The 20,591-nt window shown below is 41.8% G+C and overlaps 1 protein-coding gene across 1 annotated transcript in view; it reads left to right on the top strand.

The window, feature by feature from the left end:
* Positions 1 to 10,380, top strand: part of glra1 (glycine receptor, alpha 1) — a gene marked incomplete at its 5' end in the record, with an annotated part of 116,811 nt that extends 106,431 nt beyond the window's left edge. Inside the window, one exon of the mRNA XM_060926990.1 lies at positions 10,096 to 10,380. Coding sequence (XP_060782973.1) covers positions 10,096 to 10,380 — 285 coding nt within the window. The remainder of the gene's footprint in view (positions 1 to 10,095) is intronic.
* Between the last annotated feature and the right edge of the window lie 10,211 nt (positions 10,381 to 20,591).

Genomic DNA, 20,591 nt, shown 5'->3' with positions numbered 1-20,591 from the left:
GAATCCTACCTCATGCAGCGCCACCCTCATTTTCATTTCCTAATACATCCATGTATCTGGCTAATCCAGCATGGCCGCACCTGGAGAAATGGCCCAACAGACTGATGTTACAACTTTAACATGTTTTTTTAAGCGAAAGTCCGCTTAATTTTTTCATCTAGAACATCTTGGAGACGATTAATGTATAATGATGACATTTCATAACCCCGTAATTTCAAAATTTCCTGGTTAATCACTTTAATGTTACAGATTGAGTGTGTGAGTTAAGAGTCAGTAGGGGTCTGTGACCTCATTGATGAGACCAGCTGTAGTAAGGAAAAGCTGGCCTTATGACATGAGGTTTTGGTTCGAATGGACCGCAACCTCCTACCAGAGGGAAGTGTGTCAAAAAGTTTGTGTCCAGGATGGAAGGAGTCAGCCACAATTCTTTCTGTTCTCCTCAGGGATTTAGTGCATATAGTATAATTTGTATATAGTATAATTTAGATATAGGGTGTGAAACAAGTGAGTTACACAAAGAAATAATCAGTTGTGTGCTATACTGAGTATAGGAACGTATAACATCTGAGGCACAAAATGGCTGTGTACGGATCGCGGTGTAGTGTCCCAGTCGTCTGGTGGGGCGCAGTGGCATGATCAATGTTGAGCAGACTGAGCAGTAGCAGCAGGGTTGCTATACAATCACCACCTCTCTTAATGAAGCTTGCTGGCAGAGGTGATCCACAGCTGGGCTCAAGCTTTCCATCGCACCTTGCAGGGGCCATCATTCAGACAGGCTGCTGCTGCAGCTCAGTGCTGTTGTGAGAGCTAACTCGGCCGCTTTTATCTCTTGCTCCCTCACAGAGCAGACGCAGGATTCCCCCTGCTGGACAGACACTAGTGTAGGAAAAGTATCTCTAGATGGAAAACGAGGTTTAATTGAGTGGGAACGGCACACAAAGTTTATTTATTTATTTATTTATTTATTTATGGTTAAAGATAAGCAAAGCCTTGTGCACAAAGTGTATCTCCAGTGTGGAGTGTATTTAATATCGGTTGCAACCTGTTTATACAAATACACAAACCTATATATTTAAATTTTATTTAATCCCAGAGATAAGATATCTCATCTCATCATCTCTAGCCACTTTATCCTGTTCTACAGGGTCGCAGGCAAGCTGGAGCCTATCCCAGCTGACTATGGGCGAAAGGCGGGGTACACCCTGGACAAGTCGCCAGGTCATCACAGGGCTGACACATAGACACAGACAACCATTCACATTCACGGTCAATTTAGAGTTACCAGTTAACCTAACCTGCATGTCTTTGGACTGTGGAGGAAACCGGAGCACCCGGAGGAAACCCACGGGGAGAACATGCAAACTCTGTACAGAAAGGCCCTCGCTGGCCACGGGGCTCGAACCCGGACCTTCTTGCTGTGAGCCGACAGCGCTAACCACTACACCACCATGCCGCATGAGATAAGATATATTTATTGCATTTCAGTCAAGACTTTTTAATCCCCCGTTGGCCGAAAGGCCCAAAGGGGGATTATGTCGTGACAATGTCCATCCGTCCGTCTGTCCGTCTGTCCTGGGAAGGGCACTCACCTTCTGAAATCAGCTCCTCTCACAATTTTTGGAGGAATTTCACGAAACTTGACAGGGTTGTTTGTTATATGTCGGTAATACGCATATTTTAGTTTTGTTCAGTTCACACGCATTTTACCAGAGTTACAGCCCTTGATTACCAAACTTGTACCAACAGGGGATATTGTGTTCTCAGAGCACTCTTTTCTTTTTTTTTTGTGATGGCCACAAAAAGTACAAATTATAGTCAAATAACCCCAAACAGATTCCTGCCGAAGTATAATTTTAGCACGCATTCTGGTGTCACCATCAGGCTCAGACTATCAGAACGATGAGCTCTGTAGTCACACAAGGGACACAACAGGGTACATGAGACTTTCAGTTGTCCCCAGCTGCTCCACGTTCTGCTCATCCAGAGTGTTAATAACTAACTGAAAGGCTTTTAATGGAAGGCTCAGCCTTTGCCTTGCTAAGTGAGGATTAGGGAGTATCTTATTGATGGTGATCAGTCTACTTGTTAGTGCTGATTGAGTGCTCCATCTGAGCAGCAGTCAGGATAGCCGCCTTTCCTCTGTCCTAGGCTTGGCTATTTACTTGGGCCTGAGCGCAGATATGTGGATAATATGGAGTATTTCTGTAAATAAGAACAGACAGGTGACTGTTTTGGGTTGTGCTGTCCTCAGGTGGAGTGCACTGTAGTGTGGTGAAGTTTGTGACTTGTGGCCATTTGTCAAAGGAGCATGGTTATGATCAGGGTATCCAGTTATTTAGCACAAATCCAAAGTCTTTTAGCACAAATCCAAAGTCTTTTAGCACAAGTTCTAAAGTCTCTTCGCACAACTCTGGATTATGGTCACAATAATCGAAAAAAATACAAAAAAAGATGAGTCTCAAAGCTGTGGCTAGTTAGCAAATTCTCATCTCATCTCATTATCTCTAGCCGCTTTATCCTGTTCTACAGGATCGCAGGCAAGCTGGAGCCTATCCCAGCTGACTACGGGCGAAAGGCGGGGTACACCCTGGACAAGTCACCAGGTCATCACAGGGCTGACACATAGGCTACGTTTACATTACGTCGAATCAGCGGATCATCAGATTAACGTTCTTAAAATGATTCGCGTTTACACTAAAACCGTTAGCCGTGCACACAGCAACACCAATACGCGGATACGCTCGGCTCCGCAGGCATCCTGCGCTCCAAATCACTCCACCCTGAACAGCGAGTGCCCTCTGGAGGGTGCGCACTCCAGCCCTGCGCAGCTCACAGAGTGCGCGAGTGAAGTGAACAAGCCACGATTCGGGACTGAGCCGCTGTGTGTGTGATCCCAGCGCATATCACTTATTACTTGCAAGTGGAAGGATGGCAAGCCTAAAGACAATCATAACTACACAGTGGGCAGTATTTGCATCAGTATTTGCAGTATTTTCATACTTTTATACTCTTTAATGAAAGGTGATACAAGGCGGAAGTCCGCGCCGTTTTTCAGCAGTCGCGTCACATGACCAACGCCAGCGAATCAGGAAGGTGGATGTCACAGTGACGTTGTCCAATGAGACGCCAGCTAGAGCTCAGCACAGCGTATTCGCGTATTCTGAGTGTTTACACAGCACCGGAGCTGATACGATCTAGATTGAATACGTGGACGCTGGCGGATTCCCGTTTCCCCGCTTTTCCAGGGGGGTTAATGTAAACGGACAGTGCATCCGCGAAGAAAACGAGACAGATACGGTCTAGTGTAAACGTAGCCATAGACACAGACAACCATTCACACTCACATTCACACCTACGGTCAATTTAGAGTCACCAGTTAACCTAACCTGCATGTCTTTGGACTGTGGGGGAAACCGGAGGAAACCCACGCGGACAACATGCAAACTCCACACAGAAAGGCCCTCGCCGGCCATGGGGCTCGAACCCGGACCTTCTTGCTGTGAGGCGACAGCGCTAACCACTACACCACCGTGCCGCCCCTAGTTAGCAAATTGTAAATAATAAATATATCATAATTTAAGCTTAGCACTTTAATAAAGACAAAACAAACCTGGAAGTTAGCTATAGCGGTGTACTGTGTTCAGTAATTTGGAGGGAGGATTGATGACTAACATACGGGCTACATCAAACATGGCAGTAACATCGATGTGTACCAAAATATCAATTTAGAGCCACCAATTAGCCTAACCTGCATGCCTTTGGGGGAAACCAGAAGACCCAGAGGAAACCCATGCAGACGCAGGGAGAACATGCAAACTTTACACAGAAAGGCCCTTGCTGGGCTCGAACCCAGGACCTTCTTGCTGTGAGGCGACAGTGCTAACTACTATACCAACTAACTATACCATGTGTATAAGATTGGCATCTCGGCAACTTTCTTTAAAAAAATCCATCAACCATCTTTGAACATGATCAGTAAGTATTTATAATAAAGTTTAAGTGTTCTTGTATCTTGTGCTAAAGAACTTAGAGTTGTGCTAAGAGACTTTAGAACTTGTGCTAAAAGACTTTAGATTTGTGCTAAAAGACTTTTGTGCTAAATAACCGTAAACCATGATCAGTACAGTGCGATTAGCTGAAGTGTGTAGTGTATGTGTGCTAAAGGGATGAATACGTGGTGGCACATTACATGATGGAGTGAGATTGATTTGCGCACTGAGACTGCCTATAATAAAAATTTTAAAAAAACCCTCTTGGCATGCAAGAACCCATTAGGTGCCTGTTTGTTTGGATGTTTTGTTTCTTTCCGGCATAATTGAAATAATTAATTTGAGTTATTGGCTTCAAATGGAATTCAACCCAGAAAGAACAACACATTACGAAAGCATATATTCACAACCCGAGTCATAATTGTTGTGTAGATTTGCATAATACATGCCTATTTTCTTCCATTTCATTTGTAGTAAATGCAGTGTAATCATATGCAGACGCGCATAATAACTGATAGGAACCTCAGAGGTTGGGGGACGTTATGTAAATCTAATACACTGCAATGGAATACAGGCTGAGAGTGCAGATATAAATGGAATTTATTATGCATAGTCGCGGTCTTCATATTGCTCACTAAACAAGCTTTCCTAGAAGGTTCATGGCATGCGAAAAACATTTAAAACGTATACGCGATAAAAGCTTCAACTGACTGTCACATAGTCAGATGTTTAATATGTGATATTAATCAGACGAGCTCAGTCGAACCTATAGACACCTCAATCCCAAGCAAAAAGATGGATGGTGTGGCTGAAAGACCCGAGAGGTACATGGCACCAGATGCTCATGCCTGCTTCCGAAACACAGAAGTGAGCTGCATTCTAATGGCCGGCGACAAAACAGTATTTTAAAAGGAGCTCTTAAGGATGCATATTGCTTTTTTGTCGTGTTTTTTTTTTTTCCTATTATCAGCCAGTGAGGTTGGGAAGAAGCCTGGCATGTTGCAGTATCCGGTAATGGCGCCATTTTAATTATGGAGGGAGCTAATGAATCCGGCAGAACCGCGAAGGACAAAGCATGGGAGTGATGCAGCACCGCAGCCCTGCTCCTCTTTACAGCACCATGTCACGTCTCCACGCCACCACATTAATCATATGGCAGCGGGAATAAAGTGGAGCATCTGTAATGGGTACAAATGGTGCGGCGCTCAAGGACAATGCAAGGTCGTAGCACCAGGCATCACAGAGGAACCTGTGCACCAAACTAGAGGGCAAAGGATATGCCTTCACACACACACACATCTGAGAATGTTCTTCCATCTCCCCCTACACGCATTAAAGGATAGAAATGGAATAACAAGAAGGCAAGGACAAAAAGAGGGTGAAGCAGCTAAAAATGGAGCCCTGGAGAGAGAAAAAAAGCGGCTCGTCGCTCACTAAGGCGAAGCAGACTCTACCTTACCGTATCTCAGTTCTCAGTGGTACATGTTTACATCTGGGCACCAAGCATTGCACACAGATAAGTACCCTGCTTTGCATTACCAATTTGCACTTTAGCAAATAGTGAAACATCGATGCGTACCGAAATGTAATTAATCTTGGCGCTTGTATTGGGTTTGCATATATTAAGCATCTGCTCAGTCTCGAATAAGCGTGAGCAAAGGTACCGTGGTTGTTCCATTAATCCACCTAAAAAAAAAATAAAAATGGTGTCTTCTATCACATCCCCTCGCTCTTTCAGACCTGTTATGTCAATAATTAATTCCCCATCAACACACCCAGTCTGAATAAAGCCTCACATTGTGGCACATATGGCATAAGATCAAGCAAATAGGATTAAACGGGTCAATAACAGAACACTCTTCAGTGTATTTAGGCTATGAATGGATCAAAGGCGTTCGTTTTCAGTGCTTTTTGAACAATAATATACATACTTCCTCTTTTTCATTATTAAACTCTATGCACTTGGCTCAATTTAAAAAAAAATCTTGTATAAATAATATTTGTAACACAGTGCTTAAATTAAGGCCATTTCTAAATGAGACGACCAACAACATTATGTATTAGTACAACTAATCCCTGTCTCCTTTTTTTTTTTTGGACTCCGATTTGCATAATACCGCCTGAGATTTAATTTTTTTTTAATATACTCTTTTTAAATATTCTAACCATTTTGAGATGTTTTTGATATGTACAGGGTTAGTCAAAATTATGTTAACAAATGGTAGAAACCATTTATTCACAAAACATACATCATATGTTCAAGATGATTTACAGGACGGTCTCAGCCTGTTCACCATCGTGTTCAACACACAAAAACCAGTGAGCAACAGGACCATTTAAAGCCCGGACACACATTTCACGGGGAATAGATGATACCACAGTCCTTATTCTGTCCTTGAGGTCACTGATATCACGAACTTTCCTGCTATACACACGCTCCTTCACCATACCCCATAACCAGAAATCGCAGGGCGTCAAATCAGGGGAGTGTGGAGGCCACGGCAATGGTCCACTGCGATGTATCCGTCGACCTGGAAATGTGTGGTCGAGATAAGCACAAACAGTACGGCCAAAATGCGGCAGTGTGCCATCCTGTTGAAAATACCCTACCAATCGGATCTGTAGTGGAAGTTCATCAGTGGTGTACTGCTGCACCATCTGTAAGTGGATATCTGAAGTCACCGTTGGAGTGTCAAAAAAAAAGTAGGGCCTAATTACGTCAGTAACGGTCACGGTGCACCACACATTCAGGAGAAAAATAATCCATTAGTGTTAACATAATTTTGACTAACCCTGTATATGTAGAAAAATAAATTGCGTATCATATGATGATAAACTGGCGGCATGGTGGTGTAGTGGTTATCACTGTCGCCTCACAGCAAGAAGGTTCTGGGTTTGAGCCCAGTGGCTGATGGGAGTTTGCATGTTCTCCCCGTCACTGTGTGGGTTTCCTCCAGGTGCTCTGGTTTCCTCCAAAGACATGCAGGTTAGGCTAATTGGTGGCTCTAAATTGACCGTAGATGTGAGTGTGAATGGTTGTTTGTCTCTATGCGTCAGCCCTACAATGACCTGGCGACTTATCCAGGGTGTACCCCGCCTCTCGCCCATAGTCAGCTGGGTTAGGCTCCAGCTTGCCTGCCACCCTGTACAGGATAAGTGGTTATGGATAATGGATGATAAACTATTGTAAAATCTTTAGAAATTTCTTTCTGATCCAGGATCAGAAAATCCAATGTCACATGATATAGGCCTGTTTGATCAAAAAATATTTCTGCTGTCTGGGTATTATATACAGCAACCCTGGACTACACTGTAAAAAAAAATTACATCTTGGCAAGTCATAAAAGCTTGAATATAGACAAATTGATCTCGTATTTCTTCTTACAAGATTACCATAAACCAAATATAAGATAATTATAAACCTGGCTGTAGACATTGTACTCATTTCAAACAAGAAGGCACTGGCATTTGGTTCTTTCTAGAACTAAACACTTAAAATGTTCAAAATTATCAGCCAATGGAATAATCTTGAAACGTAGTCTTGGAAAAACTGGTTTACTAATCTTACATTCTTTGGTTTGGTGTAATCCTACACTCATTGGCCACTTTAATAGGAACTTTGTTCTTGGTTCTAAGATTCCTGTTCTTGGCTGGCAGGATGTGGTCTTCTGCTGTTGCATGCTGAGATGCTTTTCTGCTCACCACAGTTGTAAAAAGTGATTATATGAGTTGCTACATCCTTCCTGGCAGCTCAAAACACACACACACACACACACACACACTGGTAGTAAAAAACTAACCACAAAATGAAACTGTGTATCATTCAAAACTAAACCCTAACCAAATACAGGCACAAAAAGCATCCAAAAATCTCCTGCTCTGTGGACTTTTAGTCCAGAGAAAGTTTAGGGAGGCCACTGCTCTACAGCTTCAGCAGCGAACCCAGTTCTGAGAAACCCGGAAGGTGGCAGATGGCCAGATTAGAGCCGAAAGCTGTCTTGACCAAACTCAACTCAGCTCCCTGGGCATTTCTACTATTTATTCTCCTACTACCAAGAGCCAAGTGTCCAAAAACTGGCTTTCAACTAATAAACTTTCACCTAAGAGCATTACACTTTGTTATTATTACTTTATTATAAGCCTATTTTGTTTACACCAGTAAGGAAGTGCTAGCCAGCAAGTGCTAAAAGCACAATTTAATGGGACACCACACTAGCATACACTCACTGGACACTTTAATAGGAACTTGTTTTTGATTCTAAGATTCCTGCTCTTGGGTGGCACGGTGGTGTAGTGGTTAGCGCTGTCACCTCACAGCAAGAAGGTCCGGGTTCGAGCCCCGTGGCTGGCGAGGGCCTTTCTGTGCGGAGTTTGCATTTTCTCCCCATGTCTGCATGGGTTTCCTCTGGGTGCTCCGGTTTCCCCTACAGTCCAAAGACATGCAGGTTAGGTTAACTGGTGACTCTAAATTGACCGTAGGTGTGAATGTGAGTGTGAATGGTTGTCTGTGTCTATGTGTCAGCCCTGTGATGACCTGGCGACTTGTCCAGGGTGTACCCTGCCTTTCCCCCGTAGTCAGCTGGGATAGGTTCCAGCTTGCCTGCGACCCTGTATGGATAAAGTGGCTAGAGATAATGAGATGAGATGAGATGAGATGAGATTCCTGCTCTTGGCTGCAGGAGTGGAACCCAATGTGGTCTTCTGCTGTTGCATGCTGTGATGCATTTCTGCTCACCACAGTTGTAAAGAGTTATTAACATATAGATTTAAGCCCTGCCTAAAAGCGGAGCTCCCATCTGTTTCTGGTTTGTAAAATTTTCTTATATCATAGCCAGCCTCTTTTGCTTTATTTCTTTACCGGCTAACGCTGGCCACTAGGCGGTGTGTATGACTGGCAATTACTTACACTGGTATGGTGGCAGGCAGGCACAGGACTGAAACCATCAGAAAACAACTCGATGAGTTTCTTTATGTATCCACACACTATGCCTATGGGGCTCCGCTCACACAGCCAGGAGCTCCGCTATGAGTTACTATATCCTTCCTGGCAGCTCAAACCAATCTGGCCATTTTCCTCTGACCTCTCTTATCAACAAGACGTTTCCGCCCACAGAACTGTCATTGCTCACGCAATGTTTTTTGTTTTTCGCACCATTCTGTGTAAACTCTAGAGACTGTTGTGTGTGAAAACCCCAGGAGATCAGCAGTTTCTGAAATACTCAAACCAGTCCATCTGGCTCAAACCAACACCCATGCCACAGTGAAAGAAAGTCACACTTTTAGATCACAATTTTTCCCATTCTGATGTTTGAAGTGAACATTAACTGAAGCTCTTGATTTGTATCTGCATAATTTTATGCATTGTGCTGCTGACTGACTGATTAGATAACTGTATAAAACAGCAGGTGGATGGGTGTTCCTAAAGTGGCTGGTGAGTGTATATCAGAAATTATTCTATACACATTCACTGGATATGAGCAATTGTGCGCTCTGACTGGTTACTCGATTACTAGGCTACAGCTCATATACCGTGAGTAGAGAAAAACACAATGGCGGCGCATGTTGCTAAACCAACCGAGGACGAAAAAACTCTACTCAAAAACAAAACCCCAAAAATACAAAAAAAAGCAACAAAATATGGAATAAAAGTATTTGATAGTAATAATGTATCTTTTTTATTTTTCAAGAATTATTATTATTATTATTATTATTATTATAGGATTTTTTTTTTTACAAATTGCTGTCATTTTGCCGGTTTGTTTACATTCTAAGCGGAAATGATTTTGTCAGACATTTTATCTAAAGTTTTTATTTATGGAATTTGCAAAAAATAAAAACAAAAATGCTCTGTTTCTCAAAATCCAGTCAATGTGGAAAGAACAAGACAGTTATTCCACTCAATCTCGTCGTACACGGCTAATAGCCAACTCGATTTCGTGGAATAGCTGTTAAATACGAGATAAATCTTGCTACGATGTTATTTTGCAGTGTTGAACATGCATCACTGAGCAGTCAATACAAAGCTAAAAGGTCAGTGTTAACCTGTAGCTAACAAACTGCCATTTGGACCACTAACAGATGGTGTATGTTGATGTATGTGTTGCAGGAGGAGGAAGCAGGTGAAGGGCGCTTCAGCTTTGCCGCCTACGGCATGGGCCCTGCGTGTCTGCAGGCCAAAGACGGCATGGCCATCAAGGGCAACAACAATGCGCCTGCCTCCAGCATGCCACCTGAGAAGAGCGTCGAGGAGATGCGCAAGCTCTTCATCAGCCGCGCCAAGCGTATTGACACGGTGTCGCGGGTCGCCTTCCCACTCGTCTTCCTCATTTTTAACATTTTCTACTGGATCATTTACAAGATCATCCGCAGCGAGGATATTCACAAGCAGTAAATATTCCAAGAAAAGGGTGAGATCCAAGCTGAAAAAGCTGCCGCTGTCGCTGCCCACCGCCCCCCCCCTCCCCCCAGTGCCCACTTCCTCGCCTCAGCACTCACTTGCTTTCAGTGCCGAGTCCTTGGCAGAGGTATTTCTCGATATTCATTTTCTTTCTTCTGTCCTTTTCCTCCCTGTTCTCTTTAATAATCCGGACCTGTGCAATAGCAATGCAGTAAAATGCATGATATATGAATGTGGCAATATATTTACTAAAAAATACAAATAAAAATAAAAATGGCAACATAAACACAACATTAGACTTTTACAGATACATCAGTGAACCTCTGAGCAAACTGAAATTCGAGGGGATGTTGCTCTTGGGAGACTTTGTTTTTTTTTTTGTGCAACTTGAAGACATGCTGCATTATAGGAATATGAAGGTGATTACATGCAGCACTGTAATATATCAAGTATTTAAAACAAAACTCAAATTATTTCGAGAGCGGTAACTGGGAAAATGGAAAGGTTTTAAAGAACGCCATGCGGTTTGGTGCTTCCATAAATAAGTAATGCAAGAGTTGCTGGAATATATCTATAATCTATGTCTACAGATTTGCTTCAATATATGTATTGCAAGCACTTTTCAATCCCCAGAAAAACAGGACGTCATGATGATGATGATGATGATGAAGTCCTGTCATGATGTCACATTACCAGTGGAAGCTTGATGAGTGACCGTCAAAAATATATTGTTTATACCAGCTGTGGTCAGTGTGAATTTTTTGTCCAAATTATGTCATTTACTCATGTGCCAAGTGAACAGCATGTTGCTGTACCATCTTCCTCAGCTTTTGTGGTCAACAAGAAAAAAAAAACAAAGAAAGAAAGAAACTATGGGCTATAAACCTTTATTGCTTTATTTATTCAGACAACAGACATATTTACAAGCTATGTATTATGACATGACTGAAAGAAGAGGAAAACGTATGGGAAGTGTTTTATGTCTCAGCTCCATCATCAGTTTGCGTTTTCACAGCATAGACGTCATGGGAAAAGAAAAGGGATCATTTTCTTCCCCTTAACAGCATCATGTTGTTTTCTGCATCAACATCGGCTCCAGCAGAAAGGGTTATTTTTATAAGCAGCCAACACCGCCATACACTTAAATGTCTATTTAACAATCAAATGTGTATTACTGTGACTTTTAACTCGAAATTAAAGGACGTGTCATGCAGCCGAGTAAATAATTTGCAGTATATTTAAATAATGATTTTGGTTACAACATGCTTCTATGGATTACATCCTCATCTGGCTTTTCTATGCAATAAGAATATATGCAATTATTTTGGGGTTTTTTTTCCCTCCCCCTGAAGTGGCTGGGGTCCCATTACCAAAATTATGTGTTCGTTCATTCATTCATTCATTCATTCATTCTCAAAGAAGCACTCAGTCCACTATGCATGACAAGGCTACTTTCTTGACATCATGCACATACTTTTTGTTGTTGTTGTTTGTCTGTTTTTATTTGCTTTTCATCATTTTCCCACTTTGCTAATGTTTGATTCATTTCTTTCTTTCTTTTTTTTTGACAGAAATGAAAGTACATTCTCACCATGCATGGTCCTGGAGGGAGTGTGAATTACGATTCATTACCATTCATGAGATCGGTGCAGTGTTTCACTCCATTCTCCATTCTGTTTATCCACATGATTTGTTTTCTTGGCCAAAGAGTAATCTCCTTAAAGCATTGCCACTGCCTTTCAGCTGTGCAAGTGAGTATCTGATGGAAAGGATTTACCTGGTTGTGAGAAACATGCATACTAACGTTCTCATGTGTCAGTATGTTGTTTATCCTTTGAGGTAATTTGGTTAGATCTGATAAAAAATAAATATAATAATAATAATAATAATGCAACACTGCATTATATCATATCATATCTATTTTTGTATAGGCGTTGCTTGGGGAAATGCAATAGAATTAATAAGAGGTTTAATTACGAAATAAGGCCCGTATTTATTTATTTATTTATTTATTTATGAAGTATAATTTACATATCAGTTCAAACATCTGAAATGAGAAAGAAATGAATGTACATTGGAGATGCATTAGACTGGGACTGGCATGCAGTCATCACAGAACTTTGCGGTTTAACACTTTTCTTGCTCCAGGACAGATGATTCAGCTTGTGCAAGGCATGAAAATTGTGTGCTGCACTGAATCATGACAGGGGAAATGGGAAAAATCCTAAACCGTGTTGTTTTGTGCTCCTCCACCGAGCCACTCTCTCATGTAAAATTCATAGGAATTTTATTTATTTCGTTTCTTTTTAATGAAGGATCGTCCTGCAGAAAGTTACAAGTCCTGCTTGCTCACTTTAAGAACACAAGTTGACTTGTGCAAACCCTGACGCAGTTTTAATCACCGATAGCCGTCCTTGTATTCAGTCAGTTACAGAATTTGTAGCGCAGCAGCAATGCAGGGGTTCAACTGATCAACGAATCCTTCTCACTATGGTTAGACGGGTGGATTTTATTGTACATTTGTAGCATTTAAGTTCACAATCACGATCATTTCCGTCCTTCATGCTCACATGCACTGAGATGCTCCACTCGCAGTGTTTGTATATTGTACACTTCACTTGACATTTTGGCTTTGTACATTTCCGTCAGCTGTGAACTCAACTTTGGAACTGAAGATTGTTGATCATCTTCAGCAATGTTTTAACGTGTCAACATTTGTAAAACTGATGCTTAGCTAAATGTTGCCGTTTCCCCAAATGCCCTTGATGATAAACGCTGCTTCAAGCCACTTACCGTACTCATGCTGCTGTTTTGTCCTTTGTATGTAAGACTGCGTTCACGCTCGGATCCGCTCCTTAACTGCTAGCTACGGTACTAGAGACTGGAAGTTCACAGAGGACTGATAGTGATTTGGAAACGAGAAACATCTGCTCTGTGTAACCAGGCCTTCAGGAGGCAAAACTGTCATGCAAATATCAATTAAAAGTTTGCATTGGTTTGATCAGTTTATGAGGCATGATATAATTCGTTTTCTGATTTTTTAAATTTTATTTTATTTTCTATTGAGACCTTTTAATTGCTAACAACTGAAGATTGATCACTGAGAGTGACTTTAGGCATGACTGCTTCTTGTGACACAAAGCCGTGGAGAAGGTTTTTTTGTTTGTGTTTTTTTTTTTAAGGAATTCTTTTTTGCATAAGCTTGTATGGCCTTAATCTATATTTTCATTTCTTGTTTTACTTGTGTATATCACGTATTGGCACAAAGTGCACCTTTTTGTTTGCTGATTATCATAATGAAAGTGTGCAATTCTATTTTAAGCAGTAAAAGAAAAAAAACAAAAAACAGCAAATGTGTTTTTTTTTATTTCTAAATCTGAAACAGAATATTTTGCATGAATATAAATAATGGCAGATATTTTTGGCTTGTACAGAAATGTGAGCAATTTGAAGAAAAAAAAAGGAATGTACCATTTCTGCTGTATCTGTATATAATTAAATATTTATTGAAATATGTCATTATGCTGAAGCTAATTCTATGATTAAAGGTTTTCTGAACAAAGTCTCTGAACTTTATTTATTTATTTATTTATTTATTTAAAGATTGTGGTTGTTCGGACAGTTTACTTATGGGCTCAAAGAGCTTTGTGATCAGAGAAGACTTTTGAAAAATCCAAACCAAAAGAGCTCCCATGTTTGTCTCATCGCATCTCATTATCTCTAGCCGCTTTATCCTGTTCTACAGGGTCGCAGGCAAGCTGGAGCCTATCCCAGCTGACTACGGGCAAAAGGCGGGGTACACCCTGGACAAGTCGCCAGGGCATCACAGGGCTGACACATAGACACAGACAACCATTCACACTCACGGTCAATTTAGAGTCACCAGTTAACCTAACCTGCATGTCTTTGGACTGTGGGGGAAACCGGAGCACCCAGAGGAAACCCACGCGGACAACATGCAAACTCCACACAGAAAGGCCCTCGCCGGCCACAGGGCTCGAACCCGGACCTTCTTGCTGTGAGGCGACAGTGCTAACCACTACACCACTGTGCCACCTCCCATGTTTGTATTTGTTCATAAACACTTGATTACGATGAGGCTCTTGTGTGTTTTTTCAGCCTAAATTGATGATACAAGGCTTTGTTCTATTACTAATGCACCCAGAACAACGATCAATAAATAATGTTGATGTTATTATGCTATTTTCTAGGATAAACATGAGTACCAATCATTTCATTATGCATGAGCATTAAAATTGAGGACAGAGAGAAAGGATGAACATAGTAAATTTTTGTGTGATTTCAGCTTGGTTTTATTACGCCGCTGTGCATGTCACACAGCCCTATAACTAACAATTAATTCTGATTTACTGCTGAATATAAATTACCTGTTTCACATTTGCATACTGGTTCTTTGTTGGAAAATATCACCGCAGTGAACACTGATATGCGGTTAAATGAATCTTAATGTTGAATAATTAGCCACACTTGCAGTTCAACCAGAATGATTTATTGTTACTATGAAAGCTTAGGGGCGGCACGGTGGTGTAGTGGTTAGCGCTGTCGCCTCACAGCAAGAAGGTCCGGGTTCGAGCCCCGTGGCCGGCGAGGGCCTTTCTGTGCGGAGTTTGCATGTTCTCCCCGTGTCCGCGTGGGTTTCCTCCGGGTGCTCCGGTTTCCCCCACAGTCCAAAGACATGCAGGTTAGGTTAACTGGTGACTCTAAATTGACCGTAGGTGTGAATGTGAATGGTTGTCTGTGTCTATGTGTCAGCCCTGTGATGACCTGGCGACTTGTCCAGGGTGTACCCCGCCTTTCCCCCGTAGTCAGCTGGGATAGGCTCCAGCTTGCCTGCGACCCTGTAGAACAGGATAAAGCAGCTAGAGATAATGAGATGAAAGCTTAGGGGCACGGTGGTGGTATAGTGGTTTGCACTGTTGCCTCACAGCAAGAAGGTTCTGAGTTCGAACCTCATGGCCGACGGAGGCCTTTGTGTGTGGAGTTTGTATGTTCGCCCCATGCCTGCATGGATTTCCTCCGCAGTCCAAAGACATGCAGTTAGATTAACTGGCTACTCTAAATGTGTGTGTGTGTGTGAGTGGTTGGTTGTCTGGGGAAGCTGCGACAGGCCTAGCAAGCTGGTGGTAGATGAAGTGTGTGCGCTCAAGACAGATGCAGACTGCCTTGTAAGAGGCTGGCAACTGACAGGCCAATTGGCGTACAGGGCATTGGGAAAAAAAAAAGTTTAGGAACTATTAAGCAAACAAAGAAAGTCAAAAGCAAGTGATATTTGTCTCTTGATAGCCAAAAGGATTGAATAAATCTAAAATTGATGTTAGTCCTCACTGGGACTGGGACAAATTACAGAAGTCGATTGTGACTCGGACTATATCGACAAAAGTTTGCGGACACCTGACCATTACATTCATCTGTGCTTGTTGAACGTCCTATCCCATCACTTTGCTGCTCTAATAGCTTCCACTCTCCTGGAAAAGCTTTCCGCTAGATTTTGGAGTGTGGCTGAGGGGACTTGCAAATTCAGCTACAAGAACGTGAGTGAGGTCAGGGGTGCAGTCAGCATTGAGGTTGAGGTCAGGGTTCTCAACAGGTTACTTGAGTTCTTTCACTCCAACCTTGACAAACCTTGTCTTCACGGAGCTCACTTTGTACACAGGGGCATTGCCATATTGGAACAGGTTTAAGCCTCTTGGTTCCAGTGAGGGTGGCACAGTGGTTAGCACTGTTGTCTCACAGCAAGAAGGTTCCGGGTTCAAGCCCAGTGGCTGACGAGGGCCTTTCTATGTGGAGCTTGTTTGTTCTCCCCGTGTCTGCGTGGGTTTCCTCCGGGTGCTCCGGGTTCCCCCACAGTCCAAAGACGTAGGTTAGTTTAATTGGTGGCTCTAAATTGCCCATAGGTGTGAACGTGAGTGCACAGAAAGGAACTGGCCGCTCTGTTGCTGCAATTTTGGCCAAGTCAACCAAACATGGTTCACCTCAAGCCCGGATCAGGTTCAGCAGTGACGATGACGACGAGTTCCAGTGAAATGAAATTGGAAAGCTATAGCTGAGAAAGACATTCTATACAATTGTGTGCCTCCAACTTTATGGCAACAGTTTGGGGAAGAGGCACATATGGGTATGAAGGTCAAGTGTCTACAAACTTTCACCATATAGTGTACATTGTACAAAATTGTACACAAGCTCCTCAGTGCTTAGATGACCTCAGCATCTGAAACCACTACCACATTATGTCAGAACTTGATGTTAAAACCCTACAGGGTGTGCTGTTTTAACCTTGGTACCTAATGTTTACTATTTTCCTACAAGAGTGTGTATAATTAAGTTATTCCACGAAATCGAGTCGTACGTGAGCTGATAGCCGACGAGGTGCGGAACACTGAGTCGGCTATAAGCCATGTACGATGGGACTGAGTGGAATAACTGTCTTCTATCCACATTCACTGGATTTTGAGAAACAGAGCATGTTTATTTTTTGCAAATTCGATAAAAACTTTATACAAAATGTCCAACAAAATCATTTCCGCTTAGAATGTAAACAAGCCAGTGAAATGACAGTAGCAATTTGTGGAAAAATGCTATAATTCTTGAAAATTTTAAAAAAGATACTTTCATTCCATATTTTGTTGCTTTTTATTTTGTATTTTTTTGGGGGGTTTTGTTTTCAAGTAGTGTTTTTATTTCATCCTCGGTTGGTTCAGCAACACGCCGCCATTTTCTTTTCTTCTTTTTTTGGCAGTTGGCAAACCAACTTAAAGGTGCATTACCGCCACCAACTGGGCTGGAGTGTGGAACAGGAGACAGGGGGTGGGGTGGAGAGACCATATCCTTTAGTTATTTCTGTTTCTTTTAAATACTTGATCAAGTGATATATCTGACTTGATGCGCTCTACCATTTTGTTTTTCTCTACTCATGGTATATGAGCTGATATCCTAGTAGAAGAGTAGCCAATCAGAGTGCATGATTGCTCAGATCCAGTGAATGTGGATAGAATAGTTTTTTATTCTTCCTATAGCAACAGTGCAACAATGCCAGGATAGGACCAGTAAAGCTAATTACACAAATTACACAATAAACAGTAGCAAATATTAGTAGCAAGCCAAAGGTTGCAAATATTGACAGTCATAGTTTAAAGTAGTGTTTATACAGATGCCAAAGTGCACAGTGCATGTGCACAGGTATAACACAATGGACAAGTTAAGCCTGTGGGAAGAAATTATCTTTGTGATATGCTGTCTTGGTTTTAGGTGCTCAGAAGCATTTTCCAGAGTGTAATCGCTCAAATGGGTGATGGCCAAGATGGGAAAGGTCTCGTATCCTCTGAAGGCTTCTGTAATCTGGACTTGTACAGTTCTCTGATGGATGGCAGCCATTACCCTGATTATCTTTTCTGAATGGTCTCGTACCAACCACACGATTATGGAGGATGTCGAGATGAACTCCGTGATAGCTGTGTAAAACTGGACCAGTAATGCCTGAAGGGGGGGTGGTTTAAATTTCTTCAGCTGTTGCAGAAATGATAGTCTTTCCCGAGCCTTTTTACGATACTGCTGATGTTTCCGTCCCACTTGAGATTGCTTGAAATGACAGTACCGAGGTATTTGAATGACTCAACCATTTCAATGACTCTCTTCGAGTAATTTGAGCATGAAGAGGTTGATTTTTACTGAAATTGATAATCCTCTCCTGTGGTTCGTTGCCCAAGGTTGCCAGGTTGTTTATGTATGGTCTCATAGTCATTGGATTCACGGCGTGTCATCTACAAACTTGAGAAGCATGACAGATGGGTCCTTAGGAGTGCAATCGTTGGTGTATAAGGAGGAAAATAGTGAGGAGAGCACACATCAATGAGTGCACCAGTGAACACAATGCACCAGTGAACACAATGTACCAGTGCTGAGGGTTATTGCGCCTGACATTCAATTTCTAATCCACACATACTGCTGTCTGTCTGTCAAGTAGTCTATGATGATCCAATGGCAGATGGAGTTTGACAGATTGAGCTGTGAGAGGTTCTTGTCCAGCAGCTCTGGAATGATCTTATTAAAGGCTAAGCTGAAGTAAACGTACAGGATTCTTGCGTATGTGCCAGCTGCATCAGGATACTTGTGGATGAAGCGTAGGCCTATATTTAATACATCCTTAACCTTCACTGACCTGTTGGGTCTCTAAGCAAACTGCAGGGGGCTCAAGGAAGCCCTTGGTGGTGTTTTTTAAGATCTCCAAGAATAAGTCACTCAAAGGTCTTCATTACAATGGATGAGTTTGAGTGACTGGCTTGCAGTTCAGGTCAGAGACCTAAATCGTTAGAACCAGGTTGATGATGGAGGTCTTGAAGCAGGCAGGAACAATGTACAGTTCCAAAGACTCTGGGAACACGGGTGCTAGTTGCTCTGCACAGTACAGCGGGAGGATGAGATCAAGGCAAGTGACTTTCCTGATGCAAAGAACGACACATCATAATTTATCTGTTTTGAGTTACATTTAATGTTGTGGAACGTCAGTGAAGCAAGTTAGTTTCTCATCACTGAAAACAGATATAAACAGTCATTCCCTGACTTACTCCTAATGTTAATAAAAAAAAAAAAAAATCCAGCTTGTGGTACTAGAAAACAGCAAACTAAGGTCCTCCATTCTGAAGTCTATCTTGTGTCAGGAAAATTAAAAACAGCTTTACTTCATGTTACAAAGTGGTGACACTGGAGATTCTTTCCATAAATGTTAAACATCTCCAGAAATCTTCCTCGTATAACAGTTATTCCACGAAATCGAGTCGTACAGCAGACAAGGCACGTAGCACCAAGTCAGCTATAAGCCATGTATGACAAGATTGAGTGGAATAACTGTTTTATTCTATCCACATTCACTGGATTTTAAGAAAGAGCTTTTTTTTTTTTTACAAATTCAATAAATAAAAACTTTATACAAAATGTCAGACAAAATCATTTCCACTTAGAATGTCAACAAACTGGCAAAATGGCAGTAGCAATTTGTGAAAAATGCTTAATAATTCTTGAAAAAATACATTCTTACTCTCAAATACTTTTATTCCATATTTGTTTTTTTTTTCCAAGTAGTTTTTATTTCATCCTCAGTTGGGTACAGCAACACGCTCCGCCATTTTGTTTTTCTCTACTCACGGTATACGAGCTGATATCCTAGTAATAGTGTAGCCAATCAGAGTGCGCAACTGCTCATATCCGGTGAATGTGGATAGAATAACAATGATTGTGTGTCAGACCTGTTAAATAGCAGTACATGTTGACATCTGCCCTGTCAATGGGATGCTGCAACAAAAAAAAACGCATTAGAACAAGCATATTAATAACAAGAGTGCACAATATCCCCCACTGGTAACTATGCCATAACTCCGGTAAAATGCAACTGAATTGAACGAAATTGCAATATGCATAATACCGACATACAACAAAGAAGCCTGTCAAGTTTCATGAAATTCCTCCAAAAATTGTGAGAGGAGTCGATTTCAGAAGGTGAGTACCCTTCCTGGGACAGACAGACGGATGGACATGGCCATGACATAATCCCCTTCGGGCCTTTCAGGCAGCGCGAGATAAAAATTGTGAGGGAAGTTGATTTCAGAAAGCAAGCACACCTTGATGAAATTGCCAAAGTACAAGTTTGTTAATAATCAAGGGCATAACTCTGGTAAAATCTGCCCAAATTAAATGAAATTTCAATATGCGTATAACTGTCATATAACAAAGCCTTTGGCCAAGTTTGGTGAAATTCCTCCACAAATTGAGAGAAGAGTTGATTTCAGAAGAACGTACACCCTCATGAAATTGCCAAAGTTATTTAATCAAGGGTCAAAACTCTGGTAAAATTTTCACAAACTAAATTAAATCACAATATGTGTATTACTGTCATAACAAAGCCTTTTGCCAAGCTTCGAGAAATTCATCCAAAAATTGTGAGAGGAGTTGATGTCGGAAGGCAAGCACATCTTCATGAAATTGTGAAAGTACAACGTTGTTAATCAAGGGCCACAACTCTGGTAAAATGCGACCGAATTGAACAAAACCATATGCGTACTACTGGCATAATGCCTTTTGCCAAGTTCTGTGAAATTCCTCCAAAAATTGAGAGGAGCTGATTTCAGAAGCTGAGCAGCCTTCCTGGGACGGCGGGACGGACAGAAGTCGCCACGACATAATCCCCCTTCAGC

This window comes from Neoarius graeffei, chromosome 8 (genome assembly GCF_027579695.1).
Source record: "Neoarius graeffei isolate fNeoGra1 chromosome 8, fNeoGra1.pri, whole genome shotgun sequence".
NCBI classification, from domain to species: Eukaryota; Metazoa; Chordata; class Actinopteri; order Siluriformes; family Ariidae; genus Neoarius; species Neoarius graeffei.
This window is presented reverse-complemented; position numbering and strand designations above follow the sequence as displayed.